The following is a 22,959-nucleotide window of genomic DNA, read 5'->3' as shown; positions in this document are numbered from 1 at the left end:
GGAAGAGAGAAATCACTGGAGAAGGACATCATGGTCATATGAAGAGAGCAATCACTGGAGAAGGTCATCATGGTCATAGGAAGAGAGAAGTCACTGGAGAAGGACATCATGGTCATAGGAAGAGAGCAATCACTGGAGAAGGACATCATGGTCATAGGAAGAGAGCAATCACTGGAGAAGGACATCATGGTCATAGGAAGAGAGAAATCACTGGAGAAGGACATCATGGTCATACGAAGAGAGCAATCACTGGAGAAGGACATCATGGTCATAGGAAGAGAGAAATCACTGGAGAAGGACATCATGGTCATACGAAGAGAGCGATCACTGGAGAAGGACATCATGGTCATACGAAGAGAGCGATCACTGGAGAAGGATATCATGGCCAGAAAAATAGAAGGAACAAGGCAAAGAGGAATACCAGAAACCCGATGGCTTGATACTATCAAGATAACAGTGAAGAAGACCCTGGTGGACCTATCTAGACTTGCACAAGATCGATCTTCCTACAAGAGCGTTCATCCATCAAGTCGCCATGGCTTGAGATCAAGCCAAAGGCCGTTAATAATAATAATAAACCATTGCCGATACGTTTGTAGAAATGTCCACCCATGTGACATATGGATGGAGCCACTTTGCTCGATAGATGGATCCCATCACTATTAGGGCACAAAGACAAGGGGTTGTCTTCTAAGAAACAACCCCCCTTTGAGATCTAAGCCTTCCGTTAACGCTTGAGTCACATAGTTACATGGACGTCTATCACGTTCAACCTGTCTCAGATCAATTATAAATCATTCAATGCTGAATAAATTATAACCCTCAGTTGCCACTTGTCATTAGATCAGCATTGAGCGCCGGCTTTCTTTTGCTCTTAGACAGCCAGCTGCACGCTGCACTAATCAATCTAGGAAGGAAAGAAGAAAAAAATAACAGGATCCTGGCAGGCATATTAATAGTCAATGTGGAAAAAGCAGATCATAATTGATCTATCGAATGGATCATTGACATGGCACCTTACCACCACCACTAGTCTGCGCTCTGCTTCTGCTCTCCTATTGTGGTCATTCTCCTCTGGTACTGACTCTAAAGTGTGAGCCACCATCTGACTTCTGGTCTCTTAAAGTCTATTTTGCCCCACCCTTAATCTGCTGACCCAGGATACTTAAATGTAACTGTCCTGTCAGCAGAATGCTTGTGTCTGCATCTAGCTCCACCCCCTTCCATAACATTTTAAAAGCACCAACTGTCGTCTCTTAAAGGTGACTGTAACTGTCATTTCTGGAGAAATTTTAAAGTCCCCCCATCTCCATAGAACTTTAAAAGCACCAACTGTCATCTCCTATCTCAGTAATGGGGGAATCTGTCTTCACTGAATACAGATTTTACCCATGAATTGAAAGTGAAAGCTCAGTCCAGTAGAAGAAAGAAGCAGATTTCTCTGATAAGACATATTACAAAATTGCTACTTTTCATGTGACCTATTGATTTATGACATAAAATGTAAAATAATAGTGACCCTTTAAGGGACCTTCCCCTACTCACCTTCGTAGTTACCAACATTGGTATTTGTAATTTAGAGATGCTTTATTAGCATCCTTAGGCCCCACCTCAGTCCTACCCAAAATGCACATTGTAGGTAGAGTTTATATAAACCCAACCCTTTTGGCCCAGGAAACTCAAATTTGTAAGAACTGCTTTAGTAAAATCAGGACAGTCCTGGTAAATTTGGGACAATTGGTCGGTAGGCTCCTCTTTGGTTCCTTAATGAACAAATGGGAGATTGACTTCCAGTTATCGATCCGGCTATGCCCTGACCTTAATTTTTGACTGCCACCAGCCCTGACCCATTACTATTGACCTCCGCCTGCCCTGACCTTCTGCTTGTCTGAATACCCTCTTGGATATCATCTTGGCCAATCATTATGGTGTCCTGGGAAACCATGAAGCCATGAACAGGATGAAAACCAGGAGATCCCAGGGTTTCCCCCTCCCTAGATCCAGGTAGGCCTCTTTCAGTGATATGGATGGGACTTTCAGAATCCAGTTTCAAGTCAATGGGATCAATTTGGATTTGGATCAGGAGATTACAAAGTCATGATGCCTATGTGAACAGAGTCTTAGTAATGGGCTAAAGGGGACTTGAACATTATGGCCTGTCCTTAGAGTAGGCGATCAATATCAAATTGTTGGAGGTCTGATTGGCTTTAATAGGGTATTGCGGCTCAGCTACCATTAATTTTAATAGGAGCTGAGCTGCAGTACCCAAGAACGACCACTAAACAGTGTATGGAGCTGTAGAGTCCGGCTCCATACAATGACCACCGTTGACCTGATATTGATGCATTGGCCATCAATATCAACGTCCTGCTATAGAATAATCCCCATTTTTTCTATATACCATCGACATGGACTACTTCATTTTTCCAAAAATAATGACAAAGAGACTCCAGTAAACAATAAGATTCAGTGCCGAATATAACAATGCGATTTACATAAAATCTATAAATGCTATAAGGAAAGTTGTATCCGGCTGGCAGAATAAGGATAGAAGAAGTAGGGGTGAGGGCAGAGCAAGGAATGTGCCCATAAGAGGCCAACGCCGCATAACATCACTGTTCTATTTTAATTTCACTCTTAGCATCTGACTTAAATTTCACTTGACACGAAGCACACGCGTTTCGCAGCCGACGCAGCTCCCCAGCTCACGGACCGCTGAAAAACTGGAGGATTTTATGTAATGAAAAATAAAAAAGAAACAGTGTCTACTAGTTCCCAAAAAATAGGTTAAAAGGAAAAGAAAAAGTATGGAAATATTATAATAGCACCCGGCCATGTTTTTCCAAAAAACAGTGTAAAAAAAGTGAGATTTCGCTAAATGCAATGAACGAGGTTAGAATATGAAATGGATGAAACTTAATTGTAAGCTAGAGCCAAAATAGACATTTGGGTGTTTTGCATTACTAAAAGGGGTAGTGCCACAGTTTAAAGTTACTGACCACCGGGACCCCAAAGATCCAGAGAAAAGGGCAATGATTCTCGACAACAGGACTGTGCAGAGCATGCTCGACCTCCGCTCCATTCATTCAGAACCTCACACATGGGGGTTAAAGCTCCAATGTTGGGATTGCTGGGGGTCCCAATGGGTAGAACCCCAGAGATCAGTGAGTTGTCCCCTATTAAAAAGACTCCTTTAAGGGAGTTGTTACTGGGCTTAGAACAAGTAAATATGCATATTTTTCATTACTTTGTAACCTTCCTTACCTACTGACTACACCAGCTCTGCATCCCCCTTCACTTTTTTTACCCTGCACGGCCAAGTCCCATAACACAACCATGTAAAAAACTGCATCAAGCCGCGATTCCGAAGTCAGATGTCTAGGAGCGCTGCTCTGCAGGGAACTTATTGAATGAGAATGCAGCATTATACCAGTGCTTTATCCAGCGCATTCCCAGAATTAGTGAGGGCCCCAGAGGCTGGATTATCAGGGGCGAAACACTAATAGGTGCAGCGGTGGCAGTTGCACCTTGGTTTTAGAGCCAAAAGGGATCCAAGTGGTACCTTGTCTACAAAATCAATACTATTAATGTCCCAGAATAGTTGAGCGGCTTTGTTGGAGATTTTGCATTGGGGCCAAACTGTAGCCAGATACCCATGGGAAGTTGCAGCCAGATACCCATTTATGGGAAGCTGTAGCCAAATACCCATCTACGGGCAGCTGTAGAACGAGCTAGATATCCATCAATGGGCAGCTGTGGCCAGATACCTATCTACAGACAGCTGTAGCCAGATATTCATCTGCGGGCAGCTGTAGCCAGAAACCCATCTATGGACAGCTCTATCAAGATACCCATCTACAGGCAACTGTAGAAAGACACTCATCTATGGGCAGGCAGCTGTAGCCAGATACTCATCTATGGGCAGCTGTAGCCAGATACTCATCTATGGGCAGCTGTAGCCAGATACCCATCTACGGGCAGCTGTATCAAGATACCAATCTACGGGCAGCTTTAGCCAGATACCTATCTACGGGCAGCTGTAGCCAGATACTCATCACCAGGTGTTAGAACCCTCCTGTTTGTTTTTTCCATCTTGTGTTTTGCGGTCACGTGACCATCTGCCTTTATATTCCAGCTCCGCCCTTGTGGCTGTGCTGGACTTCAGTGTTTGACTGTTTCTCTAGCTTGGTGCTTCGGTGCCTTTCTCTGTCAAGTTCGCTTGGTCCTCTGGGACCTCTAGTACATTTTTGTCAGTTTGTCTTTTTGTGTTATGCAACAACTTCTCTGTTTAGGAGGTGTCCCATTTTTGTTCCAGTCCTTAGTTCTTTTAGGGACCCCTCCCTTAATTCTATAGGTCTTCGTTCAGACTAGCCAAGGACTAAGGCGGGTCTGTTCGCTAGGAACAGGTAGCCCGCTACATCGTAGGGATTCAGCTTAGTCTTACTGTAGGGACAGCTTTCCCCTATCTTTCCTTAGTACATGTTGCAGATCATAACAGTAAGCCCAGCCCAAAAAACTAAAAGGAAAGAAATTCGGGGATCAGTATGGTTTCCGTCCAGGATTTGGCTCAATGCCTGCAGGGATTGTCTCTGGAGGTGGCCGAGCTTCAGCAACACGTGAGTAGCTGTTCTGGAGCGCATTTTGTGGAACACAAGGTAGGACTGCCTGATGTTTTTTATGGTAAACAGCAAGATTTTTTTTCCTTTAAAAATGCTTGTTTGTTATATTTTCGTTTGAGACCAAGATCCTCTGGGAATGAATCACAGCGCATTGGTTTTATTATGTCACTTTTGCGCAATGAACCACAGAGGTGGGCCTTTTCTCTCCAACCTAATGATCCGTGTTTAAGGTCTGTTGAAGAATTTTTTTCTGCTATGGGGCTATTATATGACGATCCTGATCGAATCTCATCTGCTGAATCAGAACTCAGGCGTTTGAATCAGGGGTCAGGTGATGTTGAAAATTATTGCACACACTTCAGGAGATGGGCTTCAGAAGTTAAGTGGAATGATCCTGCGCTGAGATGTTTATTTCTTGCTGGTCTGAGTGAAAGGGTTAAGGATTTGCTAATTGCATTTCCTGCACCTGAGACTCTGCAGGATGCTATGCAGTTAGCTGTTCGTATACACAGGAGATGAGGTGCAGGCTTAATGAGGTAAAGACTCCTGTAATGTCAGGTCCTAGTCCCCAGAAAATCTGCTCTGACGACGGGGAACCGATGGAGGTTGGGGGGATGTCACTCCGCTCTCAGGAAAGAAACCGGAGGTTTACCAAGGGATTGTGTCTTTAGTGTGGTAAAACTGACCATTTGATTAAGTATTGTGAGCGTCGTTTAAGTAAAGAAAAAAAAAAGGTCAGTTACGCCCGTATAGCTTGTTTACGCTCTGCAGGAGTATTTCTTTCTGGGAGTACTACTCTGCAGGGAGATTTGATTGAATTTCAGGTATTTGTGGATTGTGGTTCAACACTTAATGTGATTGATAAAGGGTTTTTGGAAAACCTTAAATTGAAATCCAAACCTTTGTCATCACCTATTTCTGTGATTGCAATTGATAACACTCCTTTGAAATGTATTACTCACAAGGTTGCTGCATTTCCCCTCACTATCAATGGAGTTCACCAAGAAATTTTGGACTTGGTTGTTTTAGATAATTTACCCTCTCCAGTTGTTCTAGGATTGCCTTGGTTAAAACTGCACAATCCTTTACTGGACTGGTCTACTAATGTGATTAAGTCTTGGAGTCCGAAGTGCTATGATAAATGTTGTAATGGTCGCATTGCGGCTGTGGAAAAAGGGGAATTACCGGTACCTATTCAAGATTTTTGGAGGGTTTTTTTGGAGGAGGAGTCGCACGTTTTACCTCCTCATAGGGATTATGATTGCGCCATTGAGTTTGTTCCTGGAGCTACTCTTCCCAAGAGTCGCTTGTTTAATCTGACTATCCCTGAAAGAAAGGCTTTGGAGGAGTACTTACAGACTAGCCTGGCTGCTGGTCACATTAGACCTTCTAAGTCGCCTGTGGCAGTTGGATTTTTCTTTGTTAAAAAAAAGGACGGAGGTTTATGTCCATGTCTGGATTTTCGTGAAATAAATAAGATTACCGTACGCAATTCCTACCCATTGCCGTTAATTCCTGACTTGTTTCACCAGTTAGTGGGGGCCAAGTGGTTCTCAAAACTTGATCTCTGGGGGACATACAATTTGTTACGAGTGAAGGAGGGTGATGAATAGAAAACTGCTTTTAACATTCCGGTAGGTCATTTTGAGAATCTGGTGATGCCTTTTGGTCTTACCAATGCATCGGCATTTTTTCAGAACCTTATTAATGACATCCTGAGACCTTTGATTGGTAAGAATGTGGTTGTGTATTTGGATGACATTTTGATTTACTCACCAGATCTAGAGTCCCATTGGCAGAGTGTACGTGAAGTTTTGCAGTTATTGAGTGATAATTCACTCTTTGCTAAGCTAGAGAAATGTGAGTTCGCTGTGCAGAGAATTAGTTTTTTGGGCTACATTATCTCCAGCGAGGGCTTTGAGATGGACCCTGTGAAGGTTCAGGCTGTGCAGGAATGGCCTAGGCCTATTGGTTTGAAATCTATACAGAGATTTTTGGGTTTTGACAATTATTACAGGAAATTCATTAAGAATTTTTCTGTAATTGCTAAACCTCTAACTGATCTCACCAGGAAAGGTGCGAATACGGCCCAGTGGACTACTGAGGCCATTGAAGCGTTTAAGTATCTCAAAGAGTGGTTCAGTTCTGCCCCTATCCTTATGCAGCCTGATGAGATCAAGCCTTTTTTGGTCGAGGTCGATGCTTCATCGGTGGGAGTCGGAGCAGTTTTGTCTCAGGAGAACAAGGGTGGAGTACATCCTTGTGCCTTCTTTTCAAGGAAATTTTCAGAAACCGAACTGAATTATGATGTTGGAAATCGGGAGATGCTGGCTATTAAACTTGTGTTTGAACATTGGCGTCATTTTTTGGAAGGCGCTAGATTTCCTATTCAGGTTTTCACAGATCATAAGAATTTGATCTATCTGGATGCTGCCAAGCGCTTGAATGCCCGTCAAGCTAGGTGGGCACTTTTTTTTTCTCGGTTTCATTTTTCTGTTACCTATATCCCTGGTACTAAGAATGTTAAAGCCAATGCTTTATCTCGCAGCTTCTCTCCTACGGTAGGTGCCGAGGAGGAGGAGAGAATTTTACAGAAAGGAGTTGTGGTGGCGGCATTGGACTCCATTTTGGAGAATGGGATTCTGAAAGTTCAAGATGATGCTCCATCTAACACTCCCCATGGGAGGTTGTTCGTACCTAGAGCCTTTAGGAGAGATTTGTTTGTGGAGTGTCATGTGTCTCGGTTGGCAGGTCATCCAGGAATTTCGGAGACTAAGAGACTTATCAGTCGCAGTTTTTGGTGGCCTGGATGGCAGAAGGAAGTCATCAAGTGGGTGCGTCAGTGTACTGTGTGTGCTAGGTCAAAGGCTTCACATACTCCTGCTGCGGGGTTACTTTGCCCTCTGGAGGTTCGTAGTGCGCCTTGGACGCATCTCACAATGGATTTTATTACTGATCTTCCTGTGTCCGAGGGTTTTACTGTCATCTGGGTGCTCGTGGACCGTTTTAGTAAGATGTGTCATTTGGTTCCATTCATTAAGTTGCCCTGCGCCAAGACACTCGCTAAGGCGTTTATTAAGGAAATTGTCAGGCTCCATGGCGTTCCCACGGATATTGTTTCTGATAAAGGATCTCAGTTTGTGGTTCGCTTTTGGCGTGCTTTTTGTGACAGGTTGGGAGTCCTTTTGTCATTTTCGTCTGGTTATCATCCTGAGTCTAATGGACAGACTGAAAGAAAGAACCAGGATGTTGAACAGTTTTTGCGTTGTTTTGTGGCGGACAATCAAGAGGTGTGGTCTGAGTTTCTGCCTCTCGCAGAATTTGCTCTTAACAATCATACATCCTCTTCTGCTGGGTGTTCTCCTTTTTTTTTGTTGTACTGGGAAACATCCGTCTTTTGGTTCGTTCTCCAAATTAGGATCGGCGGTGCCGGAGGAGGAGAATTTTTCCGGTGATTTGGAGAGAGTTTGGACTAATGTACGTTGCAACCTTCAAGAGGCTAACAAGAAGTCCAATAAGTATTTTGACAGGAAAAGTAAGGAGGTTTTGTTTATTGTGGGTGACATGGTTTGGTTGTCCTCGAAGAACCTGCGGTTGAGGATTCCCTCTAAAAAACTGGGTCCAAAGTTTGTGGGTCCATTTAAAGTGCTTCAGGTTGTTAACCCATCTGCTGTCAGGTTGGATGTCCCTACTTCCTGGAAGATTAATCCTGTGTTTCATGTTTCCTTGTTGAAAAAGGCTGACGTATCTGATAGGGACGCCAATGTCACAGTTCCTCCTGTGGTGGAAGACGGCGAATATGAAATTTCACGTATCTTGAATTCTAGATGGCATAGAGGGAGATTACAGTATCTTGTCTCCTGGAAGGGTTTCGGCCCCAAAGACAACTCCTGGGTAAGGACGGATGATGTCTCTGCTCCTAGGCTTGTTAAAGCTTTCCACAGGAGGTTTCCGGATAGGCCTGGGCCTGGAGGATCCGGAGGATCCTCATAAAAGAGGGGGTGCTGTTAGAACCCTCCTGTTTGTTTTTTCCTTCTTGTGTTTTGCGGTCATGTGACCATCTGCCTTTATATTCCAGCTCCGCCCTTGTGGCTGTGCTGGACTTCAGTGTTTGACTGTTTCTCTAGCCTGGTGCTTCGGTGCCTTTCTCTGTCAAGTTTGCTTGGTCCTCTGGGACCTCTAGTACATTTTTGTCAGTTTGTCTTTGTGTGTTCTGCAACAACTTCTGTTAGGAAGTGTCCCATTTTTGTCCCAGTCCTTAGTTCTTTTAGGAACCCCTCCCTTAATGCTATAGGTCTTCGTTCAGACTAGCCAAGGACTAAGGCGGGTCTGTACGCTAGGAACAGTCAGCCCGCTACATCGTAGGGATTTAGCTTAGTCTTACTGTAGGGACAGCTTTCCCCTATCTTTCCTTAGTACTTGTTGCAGATCATAACACCAGGCAGATGTAGTCAGATATTCATCGTCAAGCAGCTGTAGCCAGATACCCATATAGGGGTAGCAGCATCCAGATACCAATCTACAGGCAGCTATAGCCAGATAGACATCTACAGGCAGTAGCCAGATAGCCATCTATGAGCAGTAGCCATATAGCAATCTACAGGCAGCTGTAGCTAGATACCCATCTACAGGCAGCTGTAGCCAGATATCCATCTACGGGCAGCTGTAGCCAGATACCCATCTACGGGCAGCTGTAGCTAGATACCCATCTACGGGCAGCTGTAGCCAGATACCCATCTACGGGCAGCTGTAGCTAGATACCCATCTACAGGCAGCTGTAGCCAGATACCCATATATGGACAGCTGTAGCCAGATACCCATCTACGGGCAGCTGTAGCTAGATACCCATCTACGGGCAGCAGTAGCTAGATACCCATCTACCAGCAGCAGTAGCCAGATACCCATCTACGGGCAGCTGTAGCCAGATACCAATCTACAGGCAGCTGTAGCTAGATACCCATCTACGGGCAGCTGTGGCCAGATACCCATATATGGGCAGTTGTAGTCAGATACCCATCTACGGGCAGCTGTAGCCAGATACCCATCTACGGGCAGCTGTAGCTAGATTCCCATCTATGGGCAGCTATACCCAGATAGCCATCTACAGACAGCTGTAGACAGATACCTATCTACAAGTTATGCCATTGTGAACCATCGTAAAGTAATGGCATATTTTAGCGATCATCACTTTAAAGGAAAACCTGAATGACAGATTGACATTCAATATTCTGTCCGAGGCTTCTTCGCAGCAGATTCTGACATGACTGTGATAAAATCTACTTACTACCAAAGTGCCAGCGTGCAGTCAGTTGCCAGGGAGCGTCTGACAGAATTTTTAAAGGCACCTGTGGGAAATCTACTGGAACAAAAGAAGTTTCCCTGCAGGATACATACTTGAAATCTTAAGTGCTGGCCAAGATAAGACAAAACTGCAGAGTAAGGACAACTCACTGACTGTAGGCATTCGTGTGGCCCAATATTTCCATCAGGATTGGTGGCAGGTACGAGCTGAGGACTGTGCCTGCCGTGTGACTTTAAATCTGAATCTAATCGAGGTCGTACGCTGGCTTTAATAGCATTTGGCGTGGCTTGGCTCGTTCTGTAAAACTCTCGGATTTACTTCAGTGTCCATAAAGACTATGAAAAAAACACTTGCGCTGTCAACTGAGATTATTCCGCTCATGCTTAACGTAAGTCAGCGTTTCATAGCTGCCGAGGTTATGAGGTTGAGAAAATAAGACGTGTTCAACGAATTTCACAGATTTCATTTCAGCTACCCTGTCTCCAGAAAAGGCAAATAAAATCACACTTGAAGTAATACACAATTTTTAACTACAACTGGGAGAAGACCATATGGAGAAGAGTGCAAGAAAAAAGTAAGCTACGTACCAAATAAGGGTCCTTCGACGACAACCACTTTTTGGGGACTTAACGACAACATAGCTCTCTCCCAGAAAGAAAGAAATACTAGGGACACTGACTGGAAGTAGCAACCCTATAAATCAATACAATACGGTATTTGATCCTTTGACAAATCTTGGAACATGAGTGGAATATTAGCCAAGCCAGGTACCATCTATGGGCAGCTGTAGCCAGATGCCCAACTACAAGAAGCTGCAGCCAGGTACCCATCTACAGGCAACTGTAGCCAGATACCCATCTACAGGCAGCTGTAGCCAGATACCCATCTACGGGCAGCTGTAGCCAGATACCCATCTACGAGAAGCTGCAGCCAGGTACCCATCTACAGGCAGCTATAGCCAGATACCCATCTACAGGCAGCTGTAGCCAGATACCCATCTACAGGCAGCTGTAGCCAGATACCCATCTACAAGCAGCTGTAGCCAGATACCCATCTACAGGCAGCTGTAGCGAGATACCCATCTACGGGCAGCTGTAGCCAGATACCCATCTACGAGAAGCTGCAGCCAGGTACCCATCTACAGGCAGCTGTAGCCAGATACACATCTACAGGCAGCTGTAGCCAGATACCCATCTATGGGCAGCTGTAGCCAGATACCCATCTACAGGCAGCTGTAGCCAGATACCCATCTACAGGCAGCTGTAGCCAGATACCCATCGATAGGCAGCTGTAGCCAGATACACATCTACAGGCAGCTGTAGTCAGATACCCATCTACGAGAAGCTGCAGCCAGATGGCCATCGACAGGCAGCTGTAGCCGGATACCCATCTATAGGAAGTCGCTGCCAGATACCCATCTATAGGAAGCTGCAGCCAGATACCCATCTACAGGCAGCTGTAGCCAGATACCCATCTATGAGAAGCTGCACCCAGAGACCCATCTACAGGCAGCTGTAGCCAGATACCCATCTACGGGCAGCTATAGCCAGATACCCATCTACGAAAAGATGCAGCCAGAGACCCATCTACAGGCAGCTGTAGCCAGATACCCATCTACGAAAAGCTGCAGCCAGAGACCCACCTACAGGCAGCTGTAGCCAGATACCCATCTACAGGCAGTTGTAGCCAGATACCCATCTACAGACGGCTGTAGCCAGATAGCTATCTACAGGCAGCTGTAGCCAGATACCCATCTACAAGCAGCTGTAGCCAGATACCCATCTACAAGAAGCTGCAGCCAGAGACCCATCTACAGGCAGCTGTAGCCAGATACCCATCTACGAAAAGCTGCAGCCAGATACCCATCTACAGGCAGCTGTAGCCAGATACCCATCTACAGGCAGTTGTAGCCAGATACCCATCTACAGGCAGCTGTAGCCAGATAGCCATCTACAAGCACTGTAGCCAGATACCCATCTACAAGCAGCTGTAGCCAGATACCCATCTACAAGAAGCTGCAGCCAGAGACCCATCTACAGGCAGCTGTAGCCAGATACCCATCTACGAAAATCTGCAGCCAGATACCCATCTACAGGCAGCTGTAGCCAGATACCCATCTACAGGCAGTTGTAGCCAGATACCCATCTACAGGCAGCTGTAGCCAGATAGCCATCTACAAGCACTGTAGCCAGATACCCATCTACAAGCACTGTAGCCAGATACCCATCTACAAGAAGCTGCAGCCAGATACCCATCTACAGCAGCTGTAGCCAGATAGCTATCTACAGGCAGCTGTAGCCAGATAGCAATCTACAGGCAGCAATAGCCAGATAGCCATCTACAGGCAGCTATAGCCAGATAGCCATCTACAGGCAGTTATAGCAAGATAACCATCTACAGGAAGTTGCAGACAGATACCCATTTATGAGAAGCTGTAGCCAGACACCCATCTATGGGCAGCTGTAGCCAGATATCCATCTATGGGCAGCTGTAGCCAGATACCCATCTACGGGAAGCTGTAGCTAGATACCCATCTACAGGAAGCTGTAGCCAGATGCCCATGTACGGGCAGCTGTAGCCATATACTAATCTAAGCGCAGCTGTAGCCAAGTACCCATCTACAGACAGCTGTAGCCAGATACCCATCTACAGGCAGCTGTAGCCAGATACCCATCTACAAGCAGCTGTAGCCAGATACCCATCTACAGGCAGCTGTAGCGAGATACCCATCTACGGGCAGCTGTAGCCAGATACCCATCTACGAGAAGCTGCAGCCAGGTACCCATCTACAGGCAGCTGTAGCCAGATACACATCTACAGGCAGCTGTAGCCAGATACACATCTACAGGCAGCTGTAGCCAGATACCCATCTATGGGCAGCTGTAGCCAGATACCCATCTACAGGCAGCTGTAGCCAGATACCCATCTACAGGCAGCTGTAGCCAGATACCCATCGATAGGCAGCTGTAGCCAGATACACATCTACAGGCAGCTGTAGTCAGATACCCATCTACGAGAAGCTGCAGCCAGATGGCCATCGACAGGCAGCTGTAGCCGGATACCCATCTATAGGAAGTCGCTGCCAGATACCCATCTATAGGAAGCTGCAGCCAGATACCCATCTACAGGCAGCTGTAGCCAGATACCCATCTATGAGAAGCTGCACCCAGAGACCCATCTACAGGCAGCTGTAGCCAGATACCCATCTACGGGCAAGCCATAGCCAGATACCCATCTACGAAAAGATGCAGCCAGAGACCCATCTACAGGCAGCTGTAGCCAGATACCCATCTACGAAAAGCTGCAGCCAGAGACCCAGCTACAGGCAGCTGTAGCCAGATACCCATCTACAGGCAGTTGTAGCCAGATACCCATCTACAGACGGCTGTAGCCAGATAGCTATCTACAGGCAGCTGTAGCCAGATACCCATCTACAAGCAGCTGTAGCCAGATACCCATCTACAAGAAGCTGCAGCCAGAGACCCATCTACAAGCAGCTGTAGCCAGATACCCATCTACGAAAAGCTGCAGCCAGATACCCATCTACAGGCAGCTGTAGCCAGATACCCATCTACAGGCAGTTGTAGCCAGATACCCATCTACAGGCAGCTGTAGCCAGATACCCATCTACGGGAAGCTGTAGCTAGATACCCATCTACAGGAAGCTGTAGCCAGATGCCCATGTACGGGCAGCTGTAGCCATATACTAATCTAAGCGCAGCTGTAGCCAAGTACCCATCTACAGACAGCTGTAGCCAGATATTCACCTATGGGCAGTTGTAGACTGATACCCATCTACAGGCAGCTGTAGCCAGATACCCATCTACAGGCAGCTGTAGCCAGATACCCATCTACAAGCAGCTGTAGCCAGATACCCATCTACAGGCAGCTGTAGCGAGATACCCATCTACGGGCAGCTGTAGCCAGATACCCATCTACGAGAAGCTGCAGCCAGGTACCCATCTACAGGCAGCTGTAGCCAGATACACATCTACAGGCAGCTGTAGCCAGATACACATCTACAGGCAGCTGTAGCCAGATACCCATCTATGGGCAGCTGTAGCCAGATACCCATCTACAGGCAGCTGTAGCCAGATACCCATCTACAGGCAGCTGTAGCCAGATACCCATCGATAGGCAGCTGTAGCCAGATACACATCTACAGGCAGCTGTAGTCAGATACCCATCTACGAGAAGCTGCAGCCAGATGGCCATCGACAGGCAGCTGTAGCCGGATACCCATCTATAGGAAGTCGCTGCCAGATACCCATCTATAGGAAGCTGCAGCCAGATACCCATCTACAGGCAGCTGTAGCCAGATACCCATCTATGAGAAGCTGCACCCAGAGACCCATCTACAGGCAGCTGTAGCCAGATACCCATCTACGGGCAAGCCATAGCCAGATACCCATCTACGAAAAGATGCAGCCAGAGACCCATCTACAGGCAGCTGTAGCCAGATACCCATCTACGAAAAGCTGCAGCCAGAGACCCAGCTACAGGCAGCTGTAGCCAGATACCCATCTACAGGCAGTTGTAGCCAGATACCCATCTACAGACGGCTGTAGCCAGATAGCTATCTACAGGCAGCTGTAGCCAGATACCCATCTACAAGCAGCTGTAGCCAGATACCCATCTACAAGAAGCTGCAGCCAGAGACCCATCTACAAGCAGCTGTAGCCAGATACCCATCTACGAAAAGCTGCAGCCAGATACCCATCTACAGGCAGCTGTAGCCAGATACCCATCTACAGGCAGTTGTAGCCAGATACCCATCTACAGGCAGCTGTAGCCAGATACCCATCTACGGGAAGCTGTAGCTAGATACCCATCTACAGGAAGCTGTAGCCAGATGCCCATGTACGGGCAGCTGTAGCCATATACTAATCTAAGCGCAGCTGTAGCCAAGTACCCATCTACAGACAGCTGTAGCCAGATATTCACCTATGGGCAGTTGTAGACTGATACCCATCTACAGGCAGCTGTAGCCAGATACCCATCTACAGGCAGCTGTAGCCAGATACCCATCTACAAGCAGCTGTAGCCAGATACCCATCTACAGGCAGCTGTAGCGAGATACCCATCTACGGGCAGCTGTAGCCAGATACCCATCTACGAGAAGCTGCAGCCAGGTACCCATCTACAGGCAGCTGTAGCCAGATACACATCTACAGGCAGCTGTAGCCAGATACACATCTACAGGCAGCTGTAGCCAGATACCCATCTATGGGCAGCTGTAGCCAGATACCCATCTACAGGCAGCTGTAGCCAGATACCCATCTACAGGCAGCTGTAGCCAGATACCCATCGATAGGCAGCTGTAGCCAGATACACATCTACAGGCAGCTGTAGTCAGATACCCATCTACGAGAAGCTGCAGCCAGATGGCCATCGACAGGCAGCTGTAGCCGGATACCCATCTATAGGAAGTCGCTGCCAGATACCCATCTATAGGAAGCTGCAGCCAGATACCCATCTACAGGCAGCTGTAGCCAGATACCCATCTATGAGAAGCTGCACCCAGAGACCCATCTACAGGCAGCTGTAGCCAGATACCCATCTACGGGCAAGCCATAGCCAGATACCCATCTACGAAAAGATGCAGCCAGAGACCCATCTACAGGCAGCTGTAGCCAGATACCCATCTACGAAAAGCTGCAGCCAGAGACCCAGCTACAGGCAGCTGTAGCCAGATACCCATCTACAGGCAGTTGTAGCCAGATACCCATCTACAGACGGCTGTAGCCAGATAGCTATCTACAGGCAGCTGTAGCCAGATACCCATCTACAAGCAGCTGTAGCCAGATACCCATCTACAAGAAGCTGCAGCCAGAGACCCATCTACAGGCAGCTGTAGCCAGATACCCATCTACGAAAAGCTGCAGCCAGATACCCATCTACAGGCAGCTGTAGCCAGATACCCATCTACAGGCAGTTGTAGCCAGATACCCATCTACAGGCAGCTGTAGCCAGATAGCCATCTACAAGCACTGTAGCCAGATACCCATCTACAAGCACTGTAGCCAGATACCCATCTACAAGAAGCTGCAGCCAGATACCCATCTACAGCAGCTGTAGCCAGATAGCTATCTACAGGCAGCTGTAGCCAGATAGCAATCTACAGGCAGCAATAGCCAGATAGCCATCTACAGGCAGCTATAGCCAGATAGCCATCTACAGGCAGTTATAGCAAGATAACCATCTACATTAAGTTGCAGACAGATACCCGTTTATGAGAAGCTGTAGCCAGACACCCATCTATGGGCAGCTGTAGCCAGATATCCATCTATGGGCAGCTGTAGCCAGATACCCATCTACGGGAAGCTGTAGCTAGATACCCATCTACAGGAAGCTGTAGCCAGATGCCCATGTACGGGCAGCTGTAGCCATATACTAATCTATGCGCAGCTGTAGCCAAGTACCCATCTACAGACAGCTGTAGCCAGATATTCACCTATGGGCAGTTGTAGACTGATACCCATCTATGGGCAGCTGTAGACTGATACCCTTCTATGGAAAGCTGCAGCTAGATACATATCTACGGGCAGCTGTAGTCAAATATCCATCTATGGGCAGCTGTAGCCAGATATCCATCTATGGGCAGCTGTAGCCATATACATATCTCCAGGCATCTGTAGCCAGATACACATCTATGGGCAGCTGTAGCCAGATACACATCTATGGGCAGCTGTAGTCAGATACCCATCTATGGGCAGCTGTAGCCAGATACACATCTATGGGCAGCTGTAGTCAGATACCCATCTACGGGCCACCGTAGCCAGATACCCATCTACAGTCAACTGTAGTCAAATATCCATCTATGGACAGCTGTAGCCAGATACATATCTCCAGGCAGCTGTAGCCAGATATCCATCTATGGGCATCTGTAGCCATATACATATCTCCAGGCATCTGTAGCCAGATACACATCTATGGGCATCTGTAGCCAGATACACATCTATGGGCAGCTGTAGCCAGATACACATCTATGGGCAGCTGTAGCCAGATACACATCTATGGGCAGCTGTAGCCAGATACACATCTATGGGCAGCTGTAGCCAGATACACATCTATGGGCAGCTGTAGCCAGATACACATCTATGGGCAGCTGTAGCCAGATACACATCTATGGGCAGCTGTAGCCAGATACACATCTATGGGCAGCTGTAGCCAGATACACATCTATGGGCAGCTGTAGCCAGATACACATCTATGGGCAGCTGTAGCCAGATACACATCTATGGGCAGCTGTAGCCAGATACACATCTAAGGGCAGCTGTAGCCAGATACACATCTATGGGCAGCTGTAGTCAGATACCCATCTACGGGCACCCGTAGCCAGATACACATCTATGGGCAGCTGTAGCCAGATACACATCTATGGGCAGCTGTAGCCAGATACACATCTATGGGCAGCTGTAGCCAGATACACATCTATGGGCAGCTGTAGCCAGATACACATCTATGGGCAGCTGTAGCCAGATACAGATCTATGGGCAGCTGTAGTCAGATACCCATCTACGGGCAACCGTAGCCAGATGCCGATCTACAGTCAACTGTAGACTAATAACCATCTATTGGCAGCTGTAGCCAGACACCCATCGCTGGCCAGCTGTAGACTGATATTCATCTACGGGCAGCCAGATACCCATCTATGGGCAGTTTATTCAGGGTACTTTCTCGATAACAGTGTAGAACAGTATTTTACAGAATATCTACCCATTTAAATGCATCTTTAGTTATGACAGCACATTGTCCAATAGCAAATGGAAACTAATGGGATTGGTCTAAATATAGGCTGGACCTCATAGGCTTCGTCTTTGCAGAAATGCGCACCTGAAGTTTGGAAGGTGAGCATTAAACTATTACATCTATTACAATTTAATGCAAATTATCAGGTCTGAACTCCCACTTTTATTTTGATTATAGACATTTCTTGCAACATTGTCTATCTGGATTTCAATTCTGGTTCCTTTGTGTAATCTCACCATACAATACAAGCAATTGGCACCACGAGCCGAGTAATAACGCCAAACGGTGCCCTAATAATATCCTCATAAACAATACTACACTGCTATGCTATTACTACTACTATATCATGCAAAATGCCAAATAATACCACTATAATATCTGCCTAAAGTGCCTAAATAATAATGCCAAACTGTGCTCTAATAATACCAACATGAGCAACCTAAATATTTGTACACAGGTAACATCGCTCTTCTTCTGGTTCCTCTCTGACTTAATCAGAGCTCCCTAATGAGATGTGCTATGATCTTTTTCGCATTTTACAAGGTGAGGTCGGTTTTACACGTGAATCAAATATTCATAAAGTTGTCAATTAGTGAAATACTAGAGACCCAACTTCTAAGTTACATCATTAAAAAACAGGTCAACCCGTACTGACTTGTTGTGCTAAACACTTGAGTATAAATGCATGCATAATACAGCACCAGCAAATAAAGTGCTGTATAATAGGGCATCTCCGTGCCTCCAGAGTGATGGAATATATTAAATAGTAGTTCTTTTAATTCTCACTATTAATTGACATTTTTTTTAGTAATTTGGCATAAAAATATTACCTAAATAGGCTAGGACAGAAGCCTCCGCTCTATGGCCCTCCCAGGACCTTGCGGGAGCTGTAGTTTTGCATAATTTGGAGAACCGCCATCTGGCATCACCTACAGTACCGATACCCAATGTGGCTTCCATTACAGCTCCGAAAGTTTTTGAGAACCCAACAAACGTATTACGGTAAATTTCCATGTTTGTTTGGTAGTACTTGGATCCATTTTAAAGGGTAGTCCGGGACTAATCAATCACCTTATAGTGATGCTTTGTCCCCTTTTCCGGTGATGTGTCCAATCATGTGCCGTCAATTGTGCATGTGATATCGGGCGCATCTCATTATAAGTGAATCTGAAATACAGCGCCTTATTGTGCATGCGCAGCACAAACAGCGCGCATGAGCTGTGAAAAACAGCAATTCAGCCTGCCCATATGGCTGCCTCTTCAGCAACCAGGAGTCACATCACAACGGATCAATGAGGATACAATTAATGAGATATATTACTAAAGTATGTAATATTAGGATATAAACTTGGCCCCAAAAAAACTTTTAAAAGTTAAGCAATCATTCCTACTCTAACTTAAAGGCAATTTCGAGCCTTGTGGAAATTAACTACAAGCGTTGCAACTTTCCGAATCTTAAGAGTGTGAAATATGCACACTGTTAGGAATCGGCTCTGCTGCGGTCATCAAATTTACGAGCATGTGTTGACTTGATTCTCATCCGCTTCTCTCAATGTTCTTCACATGCTGAAGTTAAAGATTATATTGAGAGAAGCTGAGGATGGGAATCTAGTTGGCACGTGACTGTAAATACGTGACAACCACTCGAACCGGCAAGTGGAGCCTAATCCTAACAGCTTGTGTATTTCACACCGTTAGGATTTGGCAAGCTGCACTGCTAGTTGAAAATTCCACCATTGCTGAAAAACTAGAGGTGGTTCCAACTCGGCAAGTTATCACCTATCCACAGGATTGGTGATAAGTTGCTGATCACTGAGGGCTCAGCCACTGGGACCAACACCTATCTGAAAAACAGGGCTCTGAAGAGCTCCTCTAGAGTAGAAGGGTGGCCACACATGCTCGCCACTGCTCCAATCATTGTCTATATGACTGCCAAAAATAACCAAGTACAGCCACTGCTTTGTTCTAACAGCCCCATCCTTGGGATCAATGGACGCTTCAGTGGTCGGACCTCCTGGAATCTATAAGTTGTTGCCTATCCTGTAGGTAGGTGATTACTTGCCGAGTTGGAAAAAAAACTATAATTTACTGACCACCTAAGCTCACTGTCTCATTATGCAGAGAAGGATAGCTAGAATATACGAGTTTAGACTTACACTCGGCCTTGGCACAGATAAGGCTGGTGGAAGGGTTGTGAAAGGACTTCAGTATGTGTGACACAGCAAGGCTTATGTCTTCATTACTCGGGTACAGGCTGACCGATGCAAACCGCAAATATTGTAGCTTGGGCGCTTCTTCTGGTCCTACTTTTATATGAGGAATCTACAAGAAGAAAGAAAAACAATATGAAAAAAAATCACAAACTTACAACTTTATAACCAGCTGAGAAGATCCATTAAGGGCATGACCAGAAGTGGTGGTAGGGTTGAGGGTGGAGATATTGGGTGGATGCACAATGCAAACCAAATTGGAAAAGATCCACAAAACTGATGCTCATACAAGTAAATGGATTAATTGGAAAATGGACTCTTGAGGGACAACCATGGTCATCTTTGCACCATCAAAGAAACCTAGGCCATATGCGCCTTGGTTTAAATGGAAGAAAAATAGAAAGACACATAAAATTAATTATTATTTATTTCAACAGTTTAAAATAGAAACAGGATTAAAAAACAAGTGCCCTCAGAATACATAACAAACATATTCCCTTAGCTAAACAAATACAGTGGTGGGGGGCCCTATATCAAAAAGGGTCAAAAAGGTATATTACAACTGTAGTAAATATTGTGCACAATTCCTATAAAAAGGGGGCTAATAATGATATAATAATTTGATAATTTAATATCGGTAAATAGTACAACCTGCAGATAAGTAAAGTGCAAATGTGCATGAAACAGTATCAAAATATGTAAATTAACATATATATATACACATATATATATACATACACCCTAAGTTTATAAATAAATATATAAAGTGAAAAAGTGCATAAAGAGATTAGTGCATACAAAAATACACTTGCAGGTGTACCAGAAGAACAAAGGTAGTGCATTGATTGTAATTACATCTTATGCATCCCATTTAGCAAGTGCTAACAACCAGACCTGTCAGGTGGATGCATAGAAATAAAAGCACAGAAGTAATGTGTACACCTCAAAAGAGATTACTTACATAATGACCACCAAGGGAATAGCAAGGGGAGATATGCCGTCCTAAACCCCGACGACGCCGTTTCGCCTGTAGCTTTTTCACACGCCCCTTTGAAAAAGCTACAGGTGAAACGGCGGCGTCGGGGTTTAGGACGGCATATCTCCCCTTGCTATTCCCTTGGTGGTCATTATGTAAGTAATCTCTTTTGAGGTGTACACATTACTTCTGTGCTTTTATTTCTATGCATCCACCTGACAGGTCTGGTTGTTAGCACTTGCTAAATGGGATGCATAAGATGTAATTACAATCATTGCACTACCTTTGTTCTTCTGGTACACCTGCAAGTGTATTTTTGTATGCACTAATCTCTTTATGCACTTTTTCACTTTATATATTTATTTATAAACTTAGGGTGTATGTATATATATATGTTAATTTACATATTTTGATACTGTTTCAGGCACATTTGCACTTTACTTATCTGCAGGTTGTACTATTTACCGATATTAAATTATCAAATTATTATATCATTATTAGCCCCCTTTTTATAGGAATTGTGCACAATATTTATTACAGTTGTAATATACCTTTTTGACCCTTTTTGATATAGGGCCCCCCACCACTGTATTTGTTTAGCTAAGGGAATATGTTTGTTATGTATTCTGAGGGCACTTGTTTTTTAATCCTGTTTCTATTTTAAACTGTTGAAATAAATAATAATTAATTTTATGCGTCTTTCTATTTTTCTTCCATTTAAACCAAGGCGCATATGGCCTAGGTTTCTTTGATGGTGATATATTTATTGGAAGCATATAAGTTTGTGACCTTTTGTGGTATACATGGTCATCTTTGGTCAACGTCTACCATAGTTTATAAGTTGACCATTTCAGTAGAGTGAAACCTCTCCCTCTTTGAGAAGACCACAACTGATCCCGACAGTTCTTTTTTCAGTGATAGATTTTCTGTTCCCATGTGTCTTATTTAGTTTGACTCTGTACTTTGAGATGACTATCCCTATAGAAGACCATTGAAATTTTTGGGCAGTCGTCTCAATAAGGTTTCACATTATTCATGGAGGACGCCATGTGAAGTATGTAACTAATCGTCATTACTTGTGGTTTGGGTAATTAGATCAATATCTTAATAATGGTGGATATAGTCCATTAAAATCTAAAACTATAAAAGGTATGCAGTTGGTATCTGAAGAGCATTTCCGATAAGATTGCAAGAAACCCTTGGAAATATAAGTAATGTAGACATCACTGAATGATCTTGGTCCAACAGATGTTAGCTATCCCATGGTAAATACATTTGCTGCAGGCCATTAGATGTCAATGGGACACAAATAAAGTACAGCAAGGGTGTTACCTGTCCCGACTCCATCACAGGGCTCCATTTTTTCCTTCCCTGGGGGGCCAGCTCGCTCTGTTCTCATGCACTTTGGGTTAGCATGGTAACCTAGGACACACCCTTTATATCAATCTCCTAGGCCTTATATGCCGGCTCAGGCAGCAAACTGCCTGAGTATTCAGGTAGAGACCACTCTGTCTACAATGTACTTGTATTTCTTTTGCCACTTGACTAAAACAGCTCTTCTATTCCAAGGTGCCTGCCCGCTCACTCAGCTCTGTTGTACCTAGGTGCCTGACTGCATACATGGCTCTAATGTTTCAAGGTTCCTGTCCGCACACTCAGTTGCGCTATATCAAAGTTCCTGTCTTCATACAAGACTCCGCTGTTCAAAGGTGCCTGTCCGCTCACTCAGGTCTGCTATATTAAAGTGCCTATCTGTATATCCAATTCCACTATTCCATATGCTATCCAGCACATCCAGCTCCACTGTTCCTCACTCTCCTATGTGCTGACCTGCAAATCGAGCTCTGCTGTCTCACATAGCGTCTAGCTTATCCAACTCTATTCAAAGAGCTGCACCAACGCCTCCAGTCTACGCTGCTCTTCCAGACCTAGTGCTTAGCGAATCTACCTCACCAGGTGAGCCATAACAAGGGGGAACAGGCATGGTAGGAAAAATGCAAGGCCTTCTAGAAAAACAGTAGGTTTCCACTACAATAAGACCTGCCATTTTGGTTCTCTTTAGTCTTATTTTCATCTACATCTCATTACTACATTACTTCT

The 22,959-nt window shown here is 45.2% G+C and overlaps 1 protein-coding gene across 1 annotated transcript in view; it reads right to left on the bottom strand.

Moving 5' to 3' along the window:
• The window catches only part of GRIK5 (glutamate ionotropic receptor kainate type subunit 5), a 378,627-nt gene that overhangs the window by 96,664 nt on the left and 259,004 nt on the right, over positions 1-22,959 (bottom strand). Inside the window, exon 5 of the mRNA XM_073655889.1 lies at positions 19,830-19,995. Within this exon, the coding sequence (XP_073511990.1) occupies positions 19,830-19,995 (166 nt within the window). The remainder of the gene's footprint in view (positions 1-19,829; positions 19,996-22,959) is intronic.

The sequence above is a fragment of the Phyllobates terribilis genome, unplaced genomic scaffold (assembly GCF_046119375.1).
Source record: "Phyllobates terribilis strain yellow unplaced genomic scaffold, ASM4611937v1 Scaffold_12__6_contigs__length_324123572, whole genome shotgun sequence".
NCBI lineage: Eukaryota > Metazoa > Chordata > Amphibia > Anura > Dendrobatidae > Phyllobates > Phyllobates terribilis.
Note: the sequence above shows the minus strand (reverse complement) of the source record. Positions and strands in the feature narration are given on the sequence as shown.